The following is a 19,099-nucleotide window of genomic DNA, read 5'->3' on the forward strand; positions in this document are numbered from 1 at the left end:
CTCAGCTGACAGTGGGTAAGACCCATAGGCCTTTGGATTCTGGATAAAGAGCGGATGCAGTCCCCAGGGCTGCCAATACTGCCCCTTTACCGGTACCAGATTCATGGGACGATCATAGATTCATAGATTTTAAGGTCAGAAGGAACCACTCTGCTCATTGAGTCTGACCTCCAGCATAGCACAGGCCAGAGACATGGCTCTCATCCTGGCCTCCAGGAGTGTTGCTGGGATAGTGGTAGATCCCTCTGGGAATCTCACAGAGGTGAGGGTTCGGGGATGTCTTCTCTGGGACCCTTTCTGCGGCAGCTCCAGGATGTCCCCTGGGAGCACTAGACTATTCTAGTCACTGAGGTCAGCTAATAGTTACGTACACTAAGCCAGGGCATTAGAATGCTGGCTAAGCCTCTCTGAACACAAAGCAAAGGCCTTACGCTCCCATCGCTGCAGGGTTTCAGCTCCTTCCAGAATGTCTGCATCTGGGTCAGGTCCAACTTGTTGAGTGGAATGGACACCTCTCCGATGGGGTCATTGCGACTGAAGCGGTCATAGTCCAGAACCTGGAGATACAGCACCCGCTGTACCACCTTCTCATATGGGAAACCTGCCAAGGAGACCAGAGCAGGAGGTGGCTACCCAGGAATGTGGCAACATGGCCAAGTCTTGCAGAGCCATTCGAGATCCATACAGATATGTAAACCCAGGTGGCATTCACACAAAAGAGACCATCACTGGCATGCGTCTCTCTAGCCAGTTCTGGCTGGTATATGTTGCTGGGATCAAACAGTGAGTGGAGAAGGGGCACTGGGTAGAAGGAGACACACTTTTCAGTAATTTTATGGCCTCTACTAATATCTGTGGTTACGAGTAATCATCCCTCATGCTTCATGCCACCAGCTGGCCACTGCTAGGGTCAGGAAGGAATCCCATCTTTCACGAACATCATTTCACAATTGCATCATAACTGTCTGTGGAGGTGTTTGTATCTTTCTGTGAGTGATCAGGTATTGACTGTTCACCTGAGGCTGGACCCTGATTGATGATGTGATCTGATACGGCAAGAGGCCAGATCCCAACGGTGTGATCTTATAGGGCAGGAGACAGGACGGTTTGATATGGTTTAGCAGAAGTGGAGACAGTGGACCAGGCAGGCCAGAGATGTGGCACACAAGGTGGGACACAGGACTAGTGTGACCAGTGGTTCAGTATGGGGAGGCAGGAGAGGGGATCACGGAGCTGATTGTCCATTGGGGGGCTGTGGGGGGTAGGTCACAGAATTCCACGCTGGAAGGACCAGGAGGCAGGACATTTGGCCAGACAGGGCAGTGGCTCAAGTTGGTGAGGTAGGAAAGGCTGTACTGTTGCTGACTGACCACGCTCTGATCCAGCATAGTGGGGAGAACAGCCGTGAGGAGAGATCAGCCTAGCAGGAGCTCACTTTGGGCTCCAGTCTGGCAAACCCTGCTTCCTACAGGGACTCGGACTCACCTTCTGTCTCTCTAGGTGTTCATATAGCCAGAGCCGTCCCTAACTATTCTGGGGCCCTATGCAGCCCCCCTGTGGGGTGTGTATGTGGGGTCCCAGGCCTCCATGGGGGGAGGGGGGCTGGCCTCAGGCCTCCGCATGGAGGGGGAGGGGCTGTCTTGGGGAACAGTGGGGAACCACCCCCCAGTACTCACCGGTGGCATGACTGAGGCTGGGCCGCTGCACTTCTTGCCACCAGTGAGTGCAGGCCCAGCTCTGCTCGCATTCCTCAGGGGAGTGGGGGTGGGGCTGGGGTGGAGCAGGGGCGGGGACCATGGGGAAGAGATGGAGCAGGGGCTGGAGCAGCATGCAGCTGCACAGGGCACCCAGAAATTTGGTGCCCCAAATTGCCGGGTGCCCTACACAGCTGCGTACTTTTTATATGGGTAAGGACAGCTCTGCATATGGCCCTCATCACCACAGTATCTGAGCGCTGGGAGGCACAAAGTGCTAACCCCATGCTAAAGCCGGGGCCCAGAGGCAGTGGAGAGGCGGTGACTTCCCAGGGTTAGCCAGGGGTCAGTGACTGAGCTAGGACTCGCTCCTGACCCATGCCCTGTCTGCCAGCCTCTGCCACCTACCTTCAAAGAGGAAGGTCTCGTTCCAGTGCGGATTCAAGTTCTTCCTCTTCACTTTGGTCTCCAGCTTGTTCTTTTTATCAGGCAGCAGGTAGATCTTGACGAAAGGGTCACTGGTGCCACTGAAGTCCTTGGCTGGCAGCTCCTGAGCCTTCATGATCTTGACAGTCAGGGTGGATTCCTGGAAGTTGTAGCCGACGCTGAATTGGATTCGGCCGAGGTTCTCCCTGCTGGAGCTGTCGTGTCCCTCGTCATCCTCAGAGCCTGGGGAGAGCTGAGAGGGGACAGAAAATGGAGAGTCAGCCTGGAGAGCTCAGCATGGGCTAAGCACCATCGCCAGGGAGAGACTCAGAGATCTATCTATCTACCTGTCACATCACCAGGGTATCTATGATTTATGTTCAGTCTTTGAGCACCTCCTCCTGTAGCTGTCCTTACCCCGCCCCCTCTGTCCCTCTCCCTCCCCAAGATGGGACCAGAGGGGGAGACTGGGCTGATTTCTCCCCATCAGGCAGTTCAGGCTCTGCAGACCCAAGAGGCATCTCTAGTCGGGGCAGAGCGTAAATCTGCAGTGAGGAAGGGGGGTTGAAGGCTCCTGGGGAGGGGAGATCACAACAGTGGGAGGGTAGCTCAGTCACTGGGTGGATGAGGCTGGTTTCCATCTGCCTCTGAGGAATGTTACGGTATTGCTTAAATAGCCTAGGCCAATCCTGCAGCCCTGATGTGAGTGTAACGCAAAACACAGCATGGGCTGGGTGCCCTTCTGGGGCTGTTCCCCATAAAGAGGTTTCTTAGGTGGTAGCTGCTGTTTCCACATGGCAGAGCTAGTCCTTTAGCTCAACCAGTAGAAGCTCATGCTTTTAGACCAGGTTCAATCAGCTGCTGCCCCAGCCAAGGGGAGAGTGAGAGGTGCAGTCGGTGAGAGGGAAGCATGCAGGGTCAAGCTCTCGGAGGCAAGGCTCTGCTGATTATCAACCTGCTTCCTGATCATCAGCAAAACTCCCTGGGCTTCAGTGGGGCCAGGTTCTGGTTTGGGAGTAGAGAAGGTGTCTATGGTCAGAAAGGGAGGTGAGTTTCTTCTGGAGCCCCCTGTGTGTCTGGACAGCTCTGCAAAGCTGGGCTAGCATTTCATGCCAGCGTCCAGCTCAGTGCCCTCCAAGAACAATGGACAAAATCCCACCCTTGCCTGAGAGAGGGCAAGTGCTGCCATGCAGGGCTGAGGCACAAGAGCTGGCTGAGATGGCCCCCTGCTGGGAGGTGCAGCCTGGAGACTGGTAGACCACACCCCCTGGAATGTGAGGCCAGCCCCCAGCTGGCACGGGAGCCCTGGGGATGCTATGCACAGGTCCCATCACGCTGCTTGCACCAGAGAAGGCGCTTCTGACAGCCAACTAGCTGCATAGCCTGTCTCCCTTGCTGTCACCACCCGATTGCCACTCTCAGCTTGGAAACCAGCACAGGCGTGTCAGCTGAAGCTGGGGAAGAACTAGCACAGAGCTGTGGGCAGGCAGGGCCTGCTGTGGACAGGTGCTGCAGCAACACAGGAAATGAGTCTCTTCAGGCCGCTAGTGGGTCTGAACCCAGGACTGTCTGTACAAAAAGCACAGGCTTCTACCATTTGAGCTGAAGGACTGGGCCTGCCAGCCACCTGGAGCAGCATATTTATAAGCTCTGTGATTTAGCCACCAGAGCACTTGGTTTCTCTGCTTCTTGTCAGTGACGTGTGGAGCCAACTCACTAGCCAGCAATTTACCCTGCTTGGCCTCAGCCCCCGGCTTGCCTGCCCTGGCAGTCAGCACTGCCTGTTTCTTCTCATGGGCCTCTCCAAAATGCCCTTGCTTCTCCGGTACCAATTGCTAGCAGGAACGGAGCTCACAGGCCACCACAACCCAGCTCAGCTCCCTCTGCTTGTCTCATCTAGGCTCTTTATGAGCATTTCCACTGATGGGACCTCCCCAACCTCAGTCCATTGTCAGAGCATCAGCAGGCACCTCATCTAAATGTGCTCTTCCCATGCTTAGGGCCCTTGCTTCTTGTTAAACTCCAATCATTCCCAGCTTCCTTTCTCTTATCTCTGCTCTGCTGCTGGCACAGAGGCCTATGCCACCCTGCTCCCTGCATTTCTTTAAGGCACGTATGCATAGCTCCTGTGACGGTCTCTTAGATGGGAGGCCTTCCAACTCTCCCAGCTCCCACGCTCTCCTTTGTACTCCCTGTTTTACTGCTCATAATAAGGAATCAGCTATTAATAATGACTATCTCAGTTGCACCACGGCTTCCCCCTGGTGGTGTGCAGGGGAATTATCACCACTCTGCTTTCACACAATACTGTATCACTCTCCAGATCTCTCCATATTCCATGACAAAAAGCTTCCTTATGTTGGAGTTAAGGTTGAAAATACACATCAATCATTTCCAGGGAAATGGTCTTAAAAGGATGTTGTGTTTTAAACAAAACAAAACAAATCCCTAGAATGCCAGGAAAATCAAAATCCAAACATCTGAAAGGTTGAAAATGTCAACAATCAACAAAACAGACTTTACATTGGCCTGTCCCTCCACACCCAGGGCATGTGCTGTACAAAACACATCTATTTTGCTGAGGACTTTAATACACATGCCGGCACAGGCTAGGAACATCTTTGATCCTGAGTGGCCCAGATTGTGGTTTGGATGATAGGGTTGTGGAGGGGAGCGACTTTCCTTGCATCTCTGCTTGTTACCCAGAGCTGGGGACTGGGCCGGCAGGAGTCAGCCGTTGCTGCGTACATGGAAAGGGTCTTCCTTCTATTTCCTGACCAGAGCAGCCAGTACATGGGGTGTTGTAATTTGCGGCTGGTCCGGGCCTGCAGTTAATCACTATCCTGCAGAGCAAGGGGGAAGCAGGGGAGGGACTGTAACACAGAGGGGTGTCTCTGAACTGTGATGCCCCCTGAGCATAGACACCAACTCTGTGAGTGCTCTGGGGCTCAAGCACCCATGGAAAAAAAACAGTGGGTGTTCAGCACCCACGAGCCACAGCTGTTCTGCAGCACCACCGACCAGCTGTTTGGCAGCTGTGGAGAGGAGCTTGGGGGAGAGTGGAGAGCAGCGAGCAATGGGCAGGTGGGGCCTCGGAGGAGGGGAGCAGAATGGGGGGCCTCAGGGCGAAGCAGGGGTGGAGCACCTACAGGGAAAAATAAAAGTCAGTGCCTCTGCCCCTGGAGCTTCTCAAGAGGTGGCGCAGTTGATACACGACCCCTTGCGTAGGGTGGTGCCTAGAGGCACAATGTAACCCTATAGTTGCCTGCTTGCATATGAGGGTTCAAAAAAAGAACTAGATAAGTCCATGGAGAAAAGGTACATCAATGGCTATTAGCCAGGGTGGTCAGGGACGCTACCCCATGCTCTGGGTGTCCTTATGTCACGGAGTGTGGGGGAGTCCGGCCCTGCACCCCTCTTCCTGGGACCCACAGTGACTCTCAGCCAGTCAGTAAAACAGAAGGTTTATTGGACAACAGGAACACAGGTTACAGCAGAGCTTGCAGGCACAGTCAGGACCCCTCCACCGAGTCCTTCTGGGCTTTCAGGGTGCTTGGATCCCAGCTAGGATACCCTGAATTCCGCCCATCCAGCCCCAAGCCCAAACTCCAACTGCTTCCCTCCTGCCACTCCCTTCCTTTGTCCCCTTCCCGGGCAAAGGTGTTGACCTTTCCCCTCCCTTACCTAGCTCAGGTTACAGGCTCTGGCATCGTCCATCTCCTAAAGTCCTCCCCTGCTCTCCCACTCCCCACACAGACAGTCCCTACTGCATCACATCTCTCCCCCCTTCGAGACTGAACTGAGCGGGGTCACTCTGCCCAGTGACCTGGGGAAGTTCAGGGTCCCCTCTCCGGGACAACGCATCCGCTGTCAGGTTGGCACTTCCCTTCACATGGACCACGTCCATGTCATAGTCCTGCAGGAGCAGGCTCCACCTCAGGAGCTTGGCGTTGGCTCCTTTCATCTGGTGCAGCCAGGTCAGGGGAGAGTGGTCGGTGTACACGGTGAAGTGTCGCCCAAAGAGATATGGCTCTAGCTTCTTAAGGGCCCACACCATGGCCAGGCATTCCTTCTCGATGGCCGCGTAGCTTTGTTCCCGGGGTAGCAGCTTCTTACTCAGGTACACGATGGGGTGTCTCTCCCCCTTTTCATCCTCCTGCATTAACACCGCCCCCAGTCCCGTGTCTGAGGCATCGGTGAACACCATAAAGGGTTTGTCAAAATCTGGGTTTGCCAGAACTGGGTCGCTAACCAGAGCCTCCTTCAGCGCCCGGAAAGCCTCCTGGCACTGCTCAGTCCAGATCACCTTGTCTGGCTTCCCCTTTTTGCACAGTTCAGTGATGGGGCCGGCTATGGCACTGAAGTGAGGCACGAACCTTCGATAGTACCCCGCCATCCCAATAAAGGCCTGGACCTGCTTTTTGGTTTGGGGAGCAGGCCAGTCTCTGATCACCTCCACCTTGGCTGGTTCCGGCTTCAGGCAGCCGCTCCCCACCCGATGGCCCAGGTAAGATACTTCAGCCATCCCCACCTTGCACTTCTCAGCCTTTACTGTTAACCCAGCCTTTCGGAGTCGGTCCAGGACTTGTTTAACCTGGGACACGTGGTCCTCCCAGGTCTGGCTGAAGACGCAGATGTCGTCAATATACGCCACGGCAAAACTCTCCATCCCCCTCAGTAGCTGATCCACCAGGCGCTGGAAGGTGGCCGGCGCTCCCTTGAGGCCGAAGGGCAGGGTCAAAAACTCATAGAGCCCCAGAGGGGTGATAAAGGCCGATTTCAGCCTGGCATCTGCGTCCAGCGGCACTTGCCAGTAGCCTTTGGTAAGATCCATAGTGGTGAGGTACCGTGCACCTCCCAGCTTGTCTAGGAGCTCGTCAGGCCTGGGCATAGGGTAGGCATCAGATACGGTGATGGCATTGAGCTTTCGATAGTCCACACAGAACCGGATTGACCCATCCTTCTTGGGAACCAGCACTACTGGCGAGGCCCAAGGGCTGGAAGACGGCTGGATCACCCCCAAAGCCAGCATGTCCCTGACCTCTCTTTCAAGATCCTGGGCAGTTTTACCAGTGACCCGAAAAGGGGAGCATCTTATAGGGGGGTGTGACCCGGTCTCCACCCGGTGGACAGTCAAATTAGTGCGTCCAGGCTGGTTGGAAAACAGCTGTCTGTACAGATGCAGCACCCCTCTGATCTCAGCGTGCTGGCCCGGGGTCAGCTGATCAGAGAGGGGAATCGCCTCCAGGGGGGAACCAGTTTTTGTCCCAGGGAATAGATCCACTAAGGGGTCATCTCCCTGCCCCTCCCAATGTCCACACACGGCCAACACCACATTCCCCCTGTCATAGTATGGTTTCATCATGTTCACATGGTACACCCGACGGTGATGTGCCCGGTTTGACAGCTCCACCACATAGTTTACCTCATTCAGTTGCTTGATAACCTTGAAGGGCCCTTCCCAGGCGGCCTGGAGTTTGTTTCTCCTCACGGGGATGAGAACCATCACCTGATCCCCGGTGGCGAAGGCACGGGCTCGGGCTGTGCGGTCATACCAGACCTTCTGCCTCCTCTGGGCTCGGGCCAGATTCTCCCTGGCCAGGCCCATGAGCTCGGCCAGTCTTTCCCGGAAGGTCAGGACATACTCCACCACTGACTCTCCCTCGGGAGAGGCCTTCCCCTCCCATTCGTCCCTCATCAGGTCTAGGGGCCCCCTCACCCGCCTTCCATACAACAGTTCGAAAGGTGAAAACCCAGTAGATTCCTGGGGTACCTCCCTGTACGCAAACAGCAGGTGAGGTAAGTACTTGTCCCAATCTTGCGGATGCTGGTTCATAAATGTTTTTAGCATCATCTTCAGCGTCCCGTTGAACCTTTCTACCAGCCCGTTGGACTGGGGGTGATACGCTGAGGCCCAGTTGTGCTGGACCCCACATTTCTGCCATAAGGACCGGAGCAGGGCCGACATGAAGTTGGACCCCTGGTCCGTTAAGACCTCCTTGGGGAACCCCACCCGGCTGAAAATTGTCAGCAGCGCATCTGCCACTGTGTCTGCTTCGATAGAGGACAAGGCCACCGCCTCGGGGTAGCGAGTGGCAAAATCCACCACCACCAGGATGTATTTCTTCCCTGACCGGGTCGTCTTGCTGAGAGGTCCCACTATGTCCATGGCCACCTTCTGGAAAGGTTCTTCTATGATGGGTAAAGGCCTCAAAGCTGCTTTCCCCTTGTCCCGGGCCTTCCCCACCCTCTGGCAGGGATCACAGGATTGGCAGTACTGTCGGACATGGGTAAAGACCCCAGGCCAGTAAAAGTTCTGTAGCAGCCTCTGCCTGGTGCGCCGGATTCCCTGGTGCCCTGCGAGAGGGATGTCATGGGCCAGGTACAACAGCTTGTGACGGAACTTCTGGGGAACCACCAACTGCCTCCTGATCCCCCATGACTCTACTTCCCCTGGGGGAGCCCATTCTCGGTACAGGAACCCCTTCTCCCACAGGAACCTCTCCTTGCAACCTCTCCTCATGGTCTGTACCGCACTAAGGTCAGCCCGGTCCCGGTGCTTCCGCAAGGAGGGATCTTTCTGCAACTCGGCCTGGAACTCAGCAGCTGGGACAGGAATGGGGACCGGCTCTCCCTTGCTGGCTGGGTCTGAGGCCGCAGCCTCTCTGCACCGTGCCCCTGGGCGTTCCCCGCTCCCTGAGTTAGGGTCCTGCACCTCAGGTCGAGTACCTTCCCCGTTTTCGGGGTGCAGTGCCATTTGCCGACTCTGACTACGAGTCACGACCAGGGCACTCTGGGTGTTAGTAGGCCAGTCCTCAAGGTCCCCTCCCATTAACACGTCAGTGGGCAAATATTGGTGTACCCCCACATCCTTGGGGCCCTCCTTGGCCCCCCATTTCAGGTGTACCCTTGCCACGGGTACCTTGAATGGGGTCCCGCCCACGCCCATCAGGGTCAGGTAGGTGTCGGGCACCATCTGATCTGAGGCCACCACCTCGGGCCGGGCCAGCGTCACCTCTGCGCCCGTGTCCCAGTACCCAGTGACCTTCCTCCCATCCACTTCCAGGGAAACAATGCACTCTTTCCGGAGGGGCAGCCCCGCGCCCACCCGGTAAACCAAAAACCCGGAACCGGGAGCATCCATAGGTGGTATGTTGCCAACCCCCCTTTCCTGGGAATGTAGCCCCTCCTCCGATTGGGTTTTTACCCAGTCCACCCTCTGCGGGTTGGGTCTGCTTGGTCTGTCCCTGAGCTTGGGGCACTGGGCCCGTATGTGACCTCGTTGGCCACAGCGATAGCAGCCCATATCTCGTGGGTCCCCTTGAGTGGGTCGGAGGGACCTGCCGCTGGATGTTCCCCTTTTGGGGGGGTTCTCCATAGGCCCCCTTTGGGAGGTCCCATGTTGACTCTCTCTCTGCGTTGAGGCAGGCCTGCTCCTTCGAGACTCCTCCCTGCCATCCCCTGCCCGACTGTCCACAAATTGGTCGGCCAGCTGGCCTGCATGCTGCGGGTTCTCCGGCTTCTGGTCCATCAACCACAGCCTCAGGTCGGACGGGCACTGCTCGTACAGGTGCTCCAGTATGAATAGGTCAAGCAGGTCCTCTTTAGTTTGGGCCCCAGCTGTCCACTTGCGGGCATACCCCTGCTGGCCGGGGGTGTCACGGTGCCCTCGGTATACACTGGGCTCCTCCCCGCCCTTCCTCTACGCCTAGGAAGGGGGGGTCTCGGGAAGCCCTTGTCCGCCGGCTGACCACTCCCAGCGGGGACAGACACTGGTGCCTGCGCTGCATCTGCTCGGCTGCTTCCCTCAGCGACAGGGCTCCGTTCATTCATGCGGTCTCCCTCCTCCAGCTGGGCAATCAGCTGGTCCTTGGTGCGTCTCCCTGGGTGCAGCCCCCTCTGCTTGCACAGCTCCACCAGGTCACACTTGCGCCGCTTGGCCTACATCTTCCTGCTGGCCACTCACAGGCCGGGGTGCTCGCCGCTCCCCACGGTTTCCAGGGGACCCCTAGTGCACCAGCCCTTCTTGAGGTCACCACCTCTCTGCCAGGGTCGAGCTGCAGACTCCTCCGCCCCTGGGACCGCTCGCTGCAATCCCCCGGGGGACCCTGTTACTGCAAAGTCCTTCTCACTGGGCACACACTCCCAGGGGTTAACCACCCCTTTGTTTTACTGCTCCCCAGTCACTTACTGCAGGAAGCGCCGTCCACGGGGTGCAGTATCTCCCGCCGCTGCCACCAGTTGTCACGGAGTGTGGGGGAGTCCGGCCCTGCACCCCTCTTCCTGGGACCCACAGTGACTCTCAGCCAGTCAGTAAAACAGAAGGTTTATTGGACAACAGGAACACAGGTTACAGCAGAGCTTGCAGGCACAGTCAGGACCCCTCCACCGAGTCCTTCTGGGCTTTCAGGGTGCTTGGATCCCAGCTAGGATACCCTGAATTCCGCCCATCCAGCCCCAAGCCCAAACTCCAACTGCTTCCCTCCTGCCACTCCCTTCCTTTGTCCCCTTCCCGGGCAAAGGTGTTGACCTTTCCCCTCCCTTACCTAGCTCAGGTTACAGGCTCTGGCATCGTCCATCTCCTAAAGTCCTCCCCTGCTCTCCCACTCCCCACACAGACAGTCCCTACTGCATCACACCTTACATTGGCACAGACTCTGTGAGTGCTCCACCCACCGGCAGCCCCCCTATCAGCTCCCCCCCACCCCCTCAGTGCCTCCCACCTGCCGGCAGGCCCTGCAGATCAGCATCTCCCGCTCCTGCCCCATGCCTCCCACCCGCCACAGTCAGCTGTTTCATGGTATTCAGGAGGCTCTGAGAGGGAGGGGGGAGGAGCGAGGACATGGCCTGCTCGGGGAAGGGGGCAGAACTGGGTGGGAAGAGATGGGGAGGGGGTGGAGTCTTGGGGGAAGGGGTGGAGTGGGGGCCTGGGGCAGAACTGGGGGTTGAGCACCTCCCGGCACTTTGGAAAATTGGCGCCTGTGTGTCCTTAGGCCTCTGACTGCCAGAAGCTGGGACTGGATGACATGGGATGGATCACTCGATAATTACCCTGTTCTGTTCATTCCCTCTGTAGCATCTGGCACTGGCCACTCTCAGAAGACAGGATACTGAGCTAGATGGGCCATCGGTCTGACACAGTCTGGCCGTTCTTATGTTCAAGTTCAAAGCATTTGCTAACCCTTATGCCCAATCTCAGCCAGTAGTGCTCTGGCATGAGGCCTTGGAACTGGAAACTCTTTAATAAGGACTTTAGGCAGGGTGAGTTTTACATTCTGAAATGCTGTGTGTGTTCAGAGTTTCCCTAAGCCCTTGATGAATGGTACGGTGGCTTCAGGAGATACAGATCCACAGTACTTACAAGATGCTAAATGTCTCTGCTGACTCCGATGGCAAGGTCAACACTTTCCAATTACAAATCTCCTGCCCCTCAGCACCTGGCCTCAAATCATATAAGTTCTTCTAAGGATTTTAAAGAAATTCTAGTTTGGTGGGCTCCAAACAGATATAACAAAGGGCCGAGCGCTCTTAAGCTGGGGGACTACAGTTTTAATGTTGGTTTCCTGAATGGTCCTAACCAGAGTATGCCAAAAAATGAATTTCTATCCCATTGAAAGTTCTGGGATTTTGAAATTTGGTTTCACCCCCAATTGGGACAAAGAATCAAAATCTTGGATTTTTGGCAAAACAAAATATTTTATCCCCTTTCAGTCTTGTCAAAACACATGATTTCAACTAGGTCGCGTTTCATTTTGACTAACAGAATGGAATTAATACAATATAAATGTAGAAATCTTTCGAAATCATCCATCTTTTTCAGGTTTCAAAAAATAAAATGAAATGAAAATTTCAATTAAAAATGAAACAAACATGTTATTTTTGTTTTGAAATGTCCTGTTGAAAAATTTAGACTAAAATAATATTTTCCTGCAAAAAATGTTTTCAGTTCATCCCTGGCAAGAAAAGTTTTGGTCAGAACATTTCGGCCAGCTATACATGTGGGTTTTAGATGCTTGGGTCTCCTGCCCCCCTCCCCCAACAGACACCCCGGTTTTGCTGCCCTCGCCCACCTGACCCTTCTCCACTGCCTCACACATAGAAGCACTGCAGTAGTCCAGCTTAAAACACTTGTGAACGGTGCATCTAATGACTCATCCCACCAGCCTCTCCTGGCTTAGCCAAAGTCCTCACTGAGGCCAACACAGACTAAAGCAAACAAGGAGTTTCCAGACTGAGCTCTCTTTGGCTGAGTCCACGCTCACAGAGCTGCTTCTAACTGAAGCCATAGGAGAGATCTGGTTTAAGCACAGTCGATTCAGTGTGTCCATGCTGGAGACCTGTTACAGTTTCCGCCATACCCACACTGCCCTCTAGGTATCTATCCCACAGTTCCCAGAAGCAGAGGCTTTTGGAAGATGTTGCAAGGCCAACGGTGCCATGAGGGACAGTCGTGGGAGGACTGTTTGAACCATGTGGGTTGTTACGCCAGCGACCTCTGTTCATGCTGCCATTATCATGCTGCAGACTGAGACATTTCTTAGCCTGTCCCATCCTAGTGCTCCATGGCAGGAATGGGCACTGTTTAGGACACTTTTGGGCGTTGATGGGAGGTATTTCACAAGTGAGGGGCTCAGGCTGCGCTCTGGTCAGCCCCAAAGCCCTCCCCAAGAAATGAGGAAGACGGTTGTTCTTAAACCCTCACATCTCCCAGACGCCTTGTGCATTTTGTGTCCAATGTCCCACAGCTTTCTACGTGAGCCTCGGAGCAACAGCCGGATACTGAGGAAGGAGAAGTTCAGGCTGAGATGTTAGAAGCAAGATTCTTAATGGGTACGGTAGAAACCACAGCAGGAACAGACCCACTAAATCACCTGCTGGCCAGGGCAGGAGCTTCCCTTCAGGGCATCTAATAGTGCTTTGCACTGGTTTCTAAAGGACTATCCGGTTTCTAGACAATTCAAGTGATAAGGCTTTCACCCCTACCCCGGGACCAGTATGGGGCAGCCTGGCCTGGTGGTCAGCATGGTGCTTAGGAACCAGAGGCCAAATGGCAGGTCGGAAGGCAGGAGCCAGGTGTCAGAAACGAAAATCGAAGCCAGGAGGGACAGGAAACAGAAGCTGAAGCCAAAGGCCAGTGTTGAGTCAGAAACCAAAGAGCCATAGCCTATGGTTGGAGCTGGAGCAGTCAGAAACCAGGGCAAGGGGGGCCAGGAACTGGAAGGAGGCTGAGGGCAGGAGCTGGGAACAGGACAGGGTTGGAGTCCGGAATTGGGGAGGAGGCTGGCACGGCAGGTAGAAGACGGCAGGGTCTGTAGCAGCAGCAAGCCAGGAGCCACCTTTTTGCACAGACAACTTTCTCTGTCTCTTTCTGGCTTAAATAGTGTACGTGACCCAATCAGGGACTTCAGAACTCCTCCAATCACATCTCTGGGGGCGATACCTTTAATGGAGCATATGCCTTTCAGGCTCCCAGTTCTCCAGTCACTAGCAGAGCTGTTGAGTGGTGCTGTGGAGGTGGCTGCAGCCTGAAGGCCTGGACTTAGGACCCGCGGATCCTCCCACTGACAGGCCTCATTGTTAGGAAGTATGAGCAACCATGTGGCTGACCAGGGAGGAGGTGGAGGTGCTGTGGCTATGCAGATGCAGGATGGAGAAGTCATTAGTGGGGATGAACCAGGGGGTAGGGGTAGGTGAGCTAGCCGGTCTGTAGTAGCCCTGTCTGGATTGCTCTGACTCCTGTCCTGGCTGGACTGGATGAACTGAGAGGCCTTGTGGGTGCTGGTGGCTCTGCACTTCTCCGTTAATGACAAAAGCCCCTTCTTGCCTCTGGCTTCTCTGGATCCACTGGGAGCCTGAGTCATTCAGACAGAGTAGATGGCTTGGTGCTGTGGCTTGCGGCCCAGGGACTGTTGGGAGGGCTGGCCGGGGCTTCTCTTGAGGAATGGGGAAAGAAATAAGAGATGTAGACATATAAGAAGGGCGGCACATGCCTCTGCTCCATTATGGGTAGTGACGCTGCCAGCTGCAAGCCACTCCATCAAAGGCAGCCTGGAGGAAGCTGGAGCCATTGGCCCAAAGCAGATGTGGAGGGCTTGCCTGGGAAGTCTCCGGGGACCGGGCAGAGGGAGGACTGCATTGGCACATAGCTGACAGATGTGCGTGCTCTTCATGCCATACTGTGCACCGAGGAGAAACCTTCCCGGCGTCTTGTCAGCAAGGGGAAATGTGGAGCACAGTCGGAGCACTGCCACCAGAAACAGGCATTGCAGGCCTCTTCAAGACCAGTACCTCTCCTTCCTCCAGAGCTCTCAGCTCAGCTAGTCACCTCAGCGAGAGGTAGAGGAGCTGCCAGTGAGAGGAGCACCAAGAAAATCTCAGGCCCTGGCTCTGACTGAAGCAGGTCAGGGGCAGCTCTGGTTAATTCATCAGCACGATGCCATGCATGGAGACCCCAGGCCCCGTCTCCTCAAGTGCTGATGCTGAGGTCCCTCCTCTGCATGTGGCCCTCATGTCTCTGTGGGTGTGCACATGGCCTTGGGACAGGGTATCCATGTCTAGTCACAGGCATGGGCTCCCAGATATCAGAGAACAAATCCCTTCATCCTACAGGCTTTGAGGGGTTTTAGGGGCTGGCCATTCACTCCTGGCTGGCTCTCCTGGATACACAGCGTGGAAGCAGGGGCACATCCACATCCGCGATGAAGGAGCAATCTCCTCTGGGCTTGCCAGGGCCTAGCTGAGCTCCTCAACCCAGAGCCCCCTGTGCTTGTTGCACTCTCTGGCAATCCTGTCTGTCCCCAGCAGAGATGCCTCTGCAGGGCATTGGGGAGCGGAACTCTTCCCACTACATTTAGACAACTAGATAATATCTTATGGATTCCTGGGTCTGTGGCTTCATTGCTGTCCAGGCAGCTGTCAGAGGGGATCAGTCTCTCTTTCTGTCACTGGCGTCTCCTCAGACGGCTCCTGGCTCTGCTCCGCGCACTCATTTCCCTAGGGTCGGGAGCTCCAGTTAGCCAAATTCTTCCTGACAGCCTGCCTGTCACATCACTGCAGCTATCTCCCCAGAACCAATCCAACGACCCAGGCTGCGTCTTGTCACGAGCAGCCCCGGGATATTTTGGCCTCCTCGACCCAACACAATGGAGACACTGGGCCCTGGCAGAGGACGGGACCCTCACGCACACAGTGGCTAATGGCGGGGGCGTATGGTGTGAGACAGAAGAGGGCTCAGCGGGGAGAGAAGTAATATACCCAGCTATCTGTGCAGGGGCGGCTCCAGGCACCAGCATGCCAAGCGCGTGCCTGGGGCGGCAAGCCATGGGGGGCGCGCTGCCGGTCGCCGCGAGGGCAGGCAGGTTGCCTTCGGTGGCATGCCTGTGGAGGGTCCGCTGTTCCCGCGGCTTCGGCGGACCTCCCAAAGCCTGCCTGCTGTGCTTGGGCGGCAAAATACCTAGAGCCGCCCCTGTATCTATGGGGAGGGATTTCCATGCAGTACCATATATCAGGGAGGTGGGAAGAGACACCTAAAGGCCCAAAACCAAGCTGGGATGATGCTCTTCAACATCCCTAAATAAAGGCTCAAGAGCAAATGATGGGGTGGTGGGAGAAGATAATGGCTGGTGCTAGTGGAGTTCCTCATATGTGAGAACTGTTGAGAGAAGGCAGAAGGGCCAGGCATCTCCTGTGCTCCACTCTCAGTCCCCACATGCTCCAAACATGAGACCTCCTGACATCCGCCAGGTCCTTGCGATGCAGCATTTGCCATGCACTTCTTGACAGCCCCATTCACTGTCTGTGTGACTCAGCTCCACATTTGTGGTTTCACTCAGTCATGTCAGCCCAGGGGGGCATACGCTGCATCCCCAGACACTCACCCGCTAGGACTGGATCTCAGCCCCTTCACTGCTGCCCTCCGCCGGTGCTCCTGTGGTACCATCGGCTGGGGCCGGTGTTCCTGCAGGGCAATGGCACTGCGTTTCAGCAGGGGCTTCAGGCAGCACAGGAGCTATCGAGGAGCCAGTCAGTTCAGATTTGTCACAGACTGATGCTGCCTTAGGAAGCTGTCCAACCATCTCCTCCATTGGATGACCCGTGCCCCCTCCGCCACCCACACCAGTGCTTAGAGAGCTGTTGGATGGATGGACACTCCCTGCCTCCAGTGCATTAGGGACCCACTAGTCCGCCGCTCCCTGCACCACACACTAGTGCATTAGAGAGACAAGGGTACACCCGCATTGCAACCAGAGTGTGATTGCAGCTCAAGCACACATACCCGAGCAAGGTTTAATCTAGGTAGCCTAGGTGCCAGAGCAGTGGAGCTGCAGAAGCATGTGCTTCAACCCGGGCTAGCCCTGTGTGTAATTACCCAGGGGTCTGGGCAGGCTGGTACTGCTACTGCTGCTTCACTGCTCCAAAACTCACGCTAGCTAGATCACCACTGCCCTGGTTAGGTCTACATGGGCCCCAACCAAGTGTAGACATACCCTCAGAAGCAGAGCTGGTCAAAACACAGCTCGTGGAACAGCTTTCCCTCAGAAAACATTGAGTCAGTGAAACCAAACACGGGGAGATTATCAAAGCTTTTCACTTTGATGGCATCATTTCAAATGTTACATTGTAATATTAAAGTCCTCGTGAAACCACTTTTCCATAAGTTCTTTCGGTGTGTCTCACATGAAAGATCTCTGACTCTTCGTTCTGTGGTGAATTCTGTCGCTCCGAGGTGAGAGGAAGGGAAATCTTGAGATGTCAGATGGAGCAGAAGTTCCCTTTCCTGACCAGCTCTGCTCAGAAGCAAAGAACACTGGACATGTCCCATTTCTTGCCACCTCCCAAGTATCACACTTTTCCAGGAGCCAGCGGGAGCTGGGCAGTGAGGCTGCTCTAGCTTTTTTGGGCATCACTCATGAGCACACTCAAAATACACCTCTGAGGACACATCATCAGATCCCTTGGGATACCTGGTTAGGTCATGGTGTTGGTCCCTCCCTGAGTCACTCAGAGGGCAGCTTGCCGGGTTGCTTGGAGACCTCCCAGGGTTGTTTGGAGGACACAGTGTCAGGTCATTAGCTCATGTTCCACCATCAGCCTTGGCAGCTAGTTGTGCAGGATAAGGAATCTAGCACAGACTCATTCAGGGGTCCCAGCAGCAGTTACCCTGATCTCCCTGAGATAAATCCACAGGGCCCCCTCTCTTTTTGCCCTTCCTCAAGCCAACCACTGAGGAGGGCACAGAAATACATACATCTAGCAGCAGGGAGGAGGAGAAACCCAGGCATTGCCTTGCAGGGTTTTGCTGCCCTGCCTATATGGAAGAATTGACCCTGAGCCTGCCCTTAAAAGTTATTGAGCCAAATTCTCAGCTGGTGCATATCAACGCCGATGGACACCAGCTGAGAATCTGTCCCCTCGCCTCCTGCATCCTTGGGACAAAGCAGGGATTTAAGTGGCAAAACAATTTTGTTTCCTTGTCCTTCTGCTGTTCTCTCTCTCTGCAATCATGTTATGTAGCTGGGTAATGTGTTTGGGGAAGGATAGAGCTTGTGTCAGATGCGGCACTGGATTGTTAGCTCCTGCCGGGGTAATTACATTCCGTCTCCCCCGCACGTGTCCCTTTCAGTGGTAGAGGGACACAACAGTCTAGGGGAACCTGAGGAACGTGAATTTCGAGTGGAGGAGGAGAGTGTTTAAAGAGGGGGGTAGGAGCAAGGGGCGACACTGACAAGCAATGATAGTCTCCTAATAGCAAGGGGTTAGGCTGTGGAAGAGTCTCCCCAAAGGCAGTGGTGGAAGCAGGGAATGAACATGTGCTGTCCAGGGAGGGGCAGGGGAAGGTGTATTTGAGCCAGGTCCTCACAAGCCTTGTTCATCTCTCATTTGTACAAAGCTTCCCACCAGTGGTGCCCTGTCTATGCCAGCATGGACTCCAGCGCTGTGAGCTTCCCCTCAGCGGTGCCCTGTCTATCCCAAAACGGACTCCAGCGCTTTGAGCTTCCCCTCAGCAGTGCCCTGTCTATCCCAGCATGGACTCCAGCACTGTGAGCTTCCCCTCAGCAGTGCCCTGTCTATCCCAGCACGGACTCCAGCACTGTGAGCTTCCCCTCAGTTGTGCCCTATCTATCCCAGCACGGACTCCAGCGCTGTGAGCTTCCCCTCAGCGGTACCCTGTCTATCCCAGCACGGACTCCAGCGCTGTGAGCTTCCCCTCAGCGGTGTCCTGTCTATCCCAGCACGGACGCCAGCGCTGTGAGCTTCCCCTCAGCGGTGCCCTGTCTATCCCAGCACGGACTCCAGCGCTGTGAGCTTCCCCTCAGCGGTGCCCTGTCTATGCCAGCACGGACTCCAGCGCTGTGAGCTTCCCCTCAGCGGTGCCCTGTCTATCCCAAAACGGACTCCAGCGCTGTGAGCTTCCCCTCAGCGGTGCCCTATGTCAGCACGGACTCCAGCGCTGTGAGCTTCACCCCCAGTACTGCCCTGTCTATTCCTGTGTGGTGCCAGCCATGTGAGCTTCCTCAAAGCAGTGCCTTTGTCAATGATGGCTCAGATCAGGCTCTTCTAGGTCTCTGGGAATCTGTTTGTTGTGGGTCTGGAAGGCCAAGTGGTGCTATGGTAACAGTGTCTTGCTCATGACCTGGAATGGACAAGGGGACCTCCAGAGCCAGGATGTGAGTCTCCACAGCTTGAGCTAAAGAGCCAAACTCCTCCCCTGTGTGGGCCAGGCACTGAGCAGTGGGCTTTAGGTAGGCAATGCTGCTGAGTGGGCCGGGCCCCCTGAGGAACAGCCTGAGGAAGGGTGCTGGAGAGCTGAGAGAGCAGGGTGCCACCATCCTAGAGAGCAGCTTCCCTCTTCATTACAGGACTGGCAGGCTCAGCCACCCAGAGGGATTCCTCCCCTCAGTCCAGAACGGCAAGGTCGGGGAGCAGTGAATGGAAGGGAGAGGGGCTGGCAGAGTAAGAGCCAGGGCCAGAGGGTCAGA

General features: G+C 55.5%; 1 protein-coding gene across 4 annotated transcripts in view; it reads right to left on the bottom strand.

Moving 5' to 3' along the window:
- SYT7 (synaptotagmin 7) overlaps positions 1 to 19,099 on the bottom strand; it is a 177,295-nt gene that overhangs the window by 14,254 nt on the left and 143,942 nt on the right. For all 4 annotated transcript variants that reach the window (XM_050956176.1, XM_050956177.1, XM_050956178.1 and 1 more), the window contains 2 exons: positions 2,103 to 2,373; positions 432 to 601 (listed from right to left, as the gene is read on the bottom strand). In XM_050956176.1, coding sequence (XP_050812133.1) covers positions 432 to 601; positions 2,103 to 2,373 — 441 coding nt within the window. The remainder of the gene's footprint in view (positions 1 to 431; positions 602 to 2,102; positions 2,374 to 19,099) is intronic.

The sequence above is a fragment of the Gopherus flavomarginatus genome, chromosome 5, assembly GCF_025201925.1.
Source record: "Gopherus flavomarginatus isolate rGopFla2 chromosome 5, rGopFla2.mat.asm, whole genome shotgun sequence".
In the NCBI taxonomy this organism is placed as follows: Eukaryota; Metazoa; Chordata; order Testudines; family Testudinidae; genus Gopherus; species Gopherus flavomarginatus.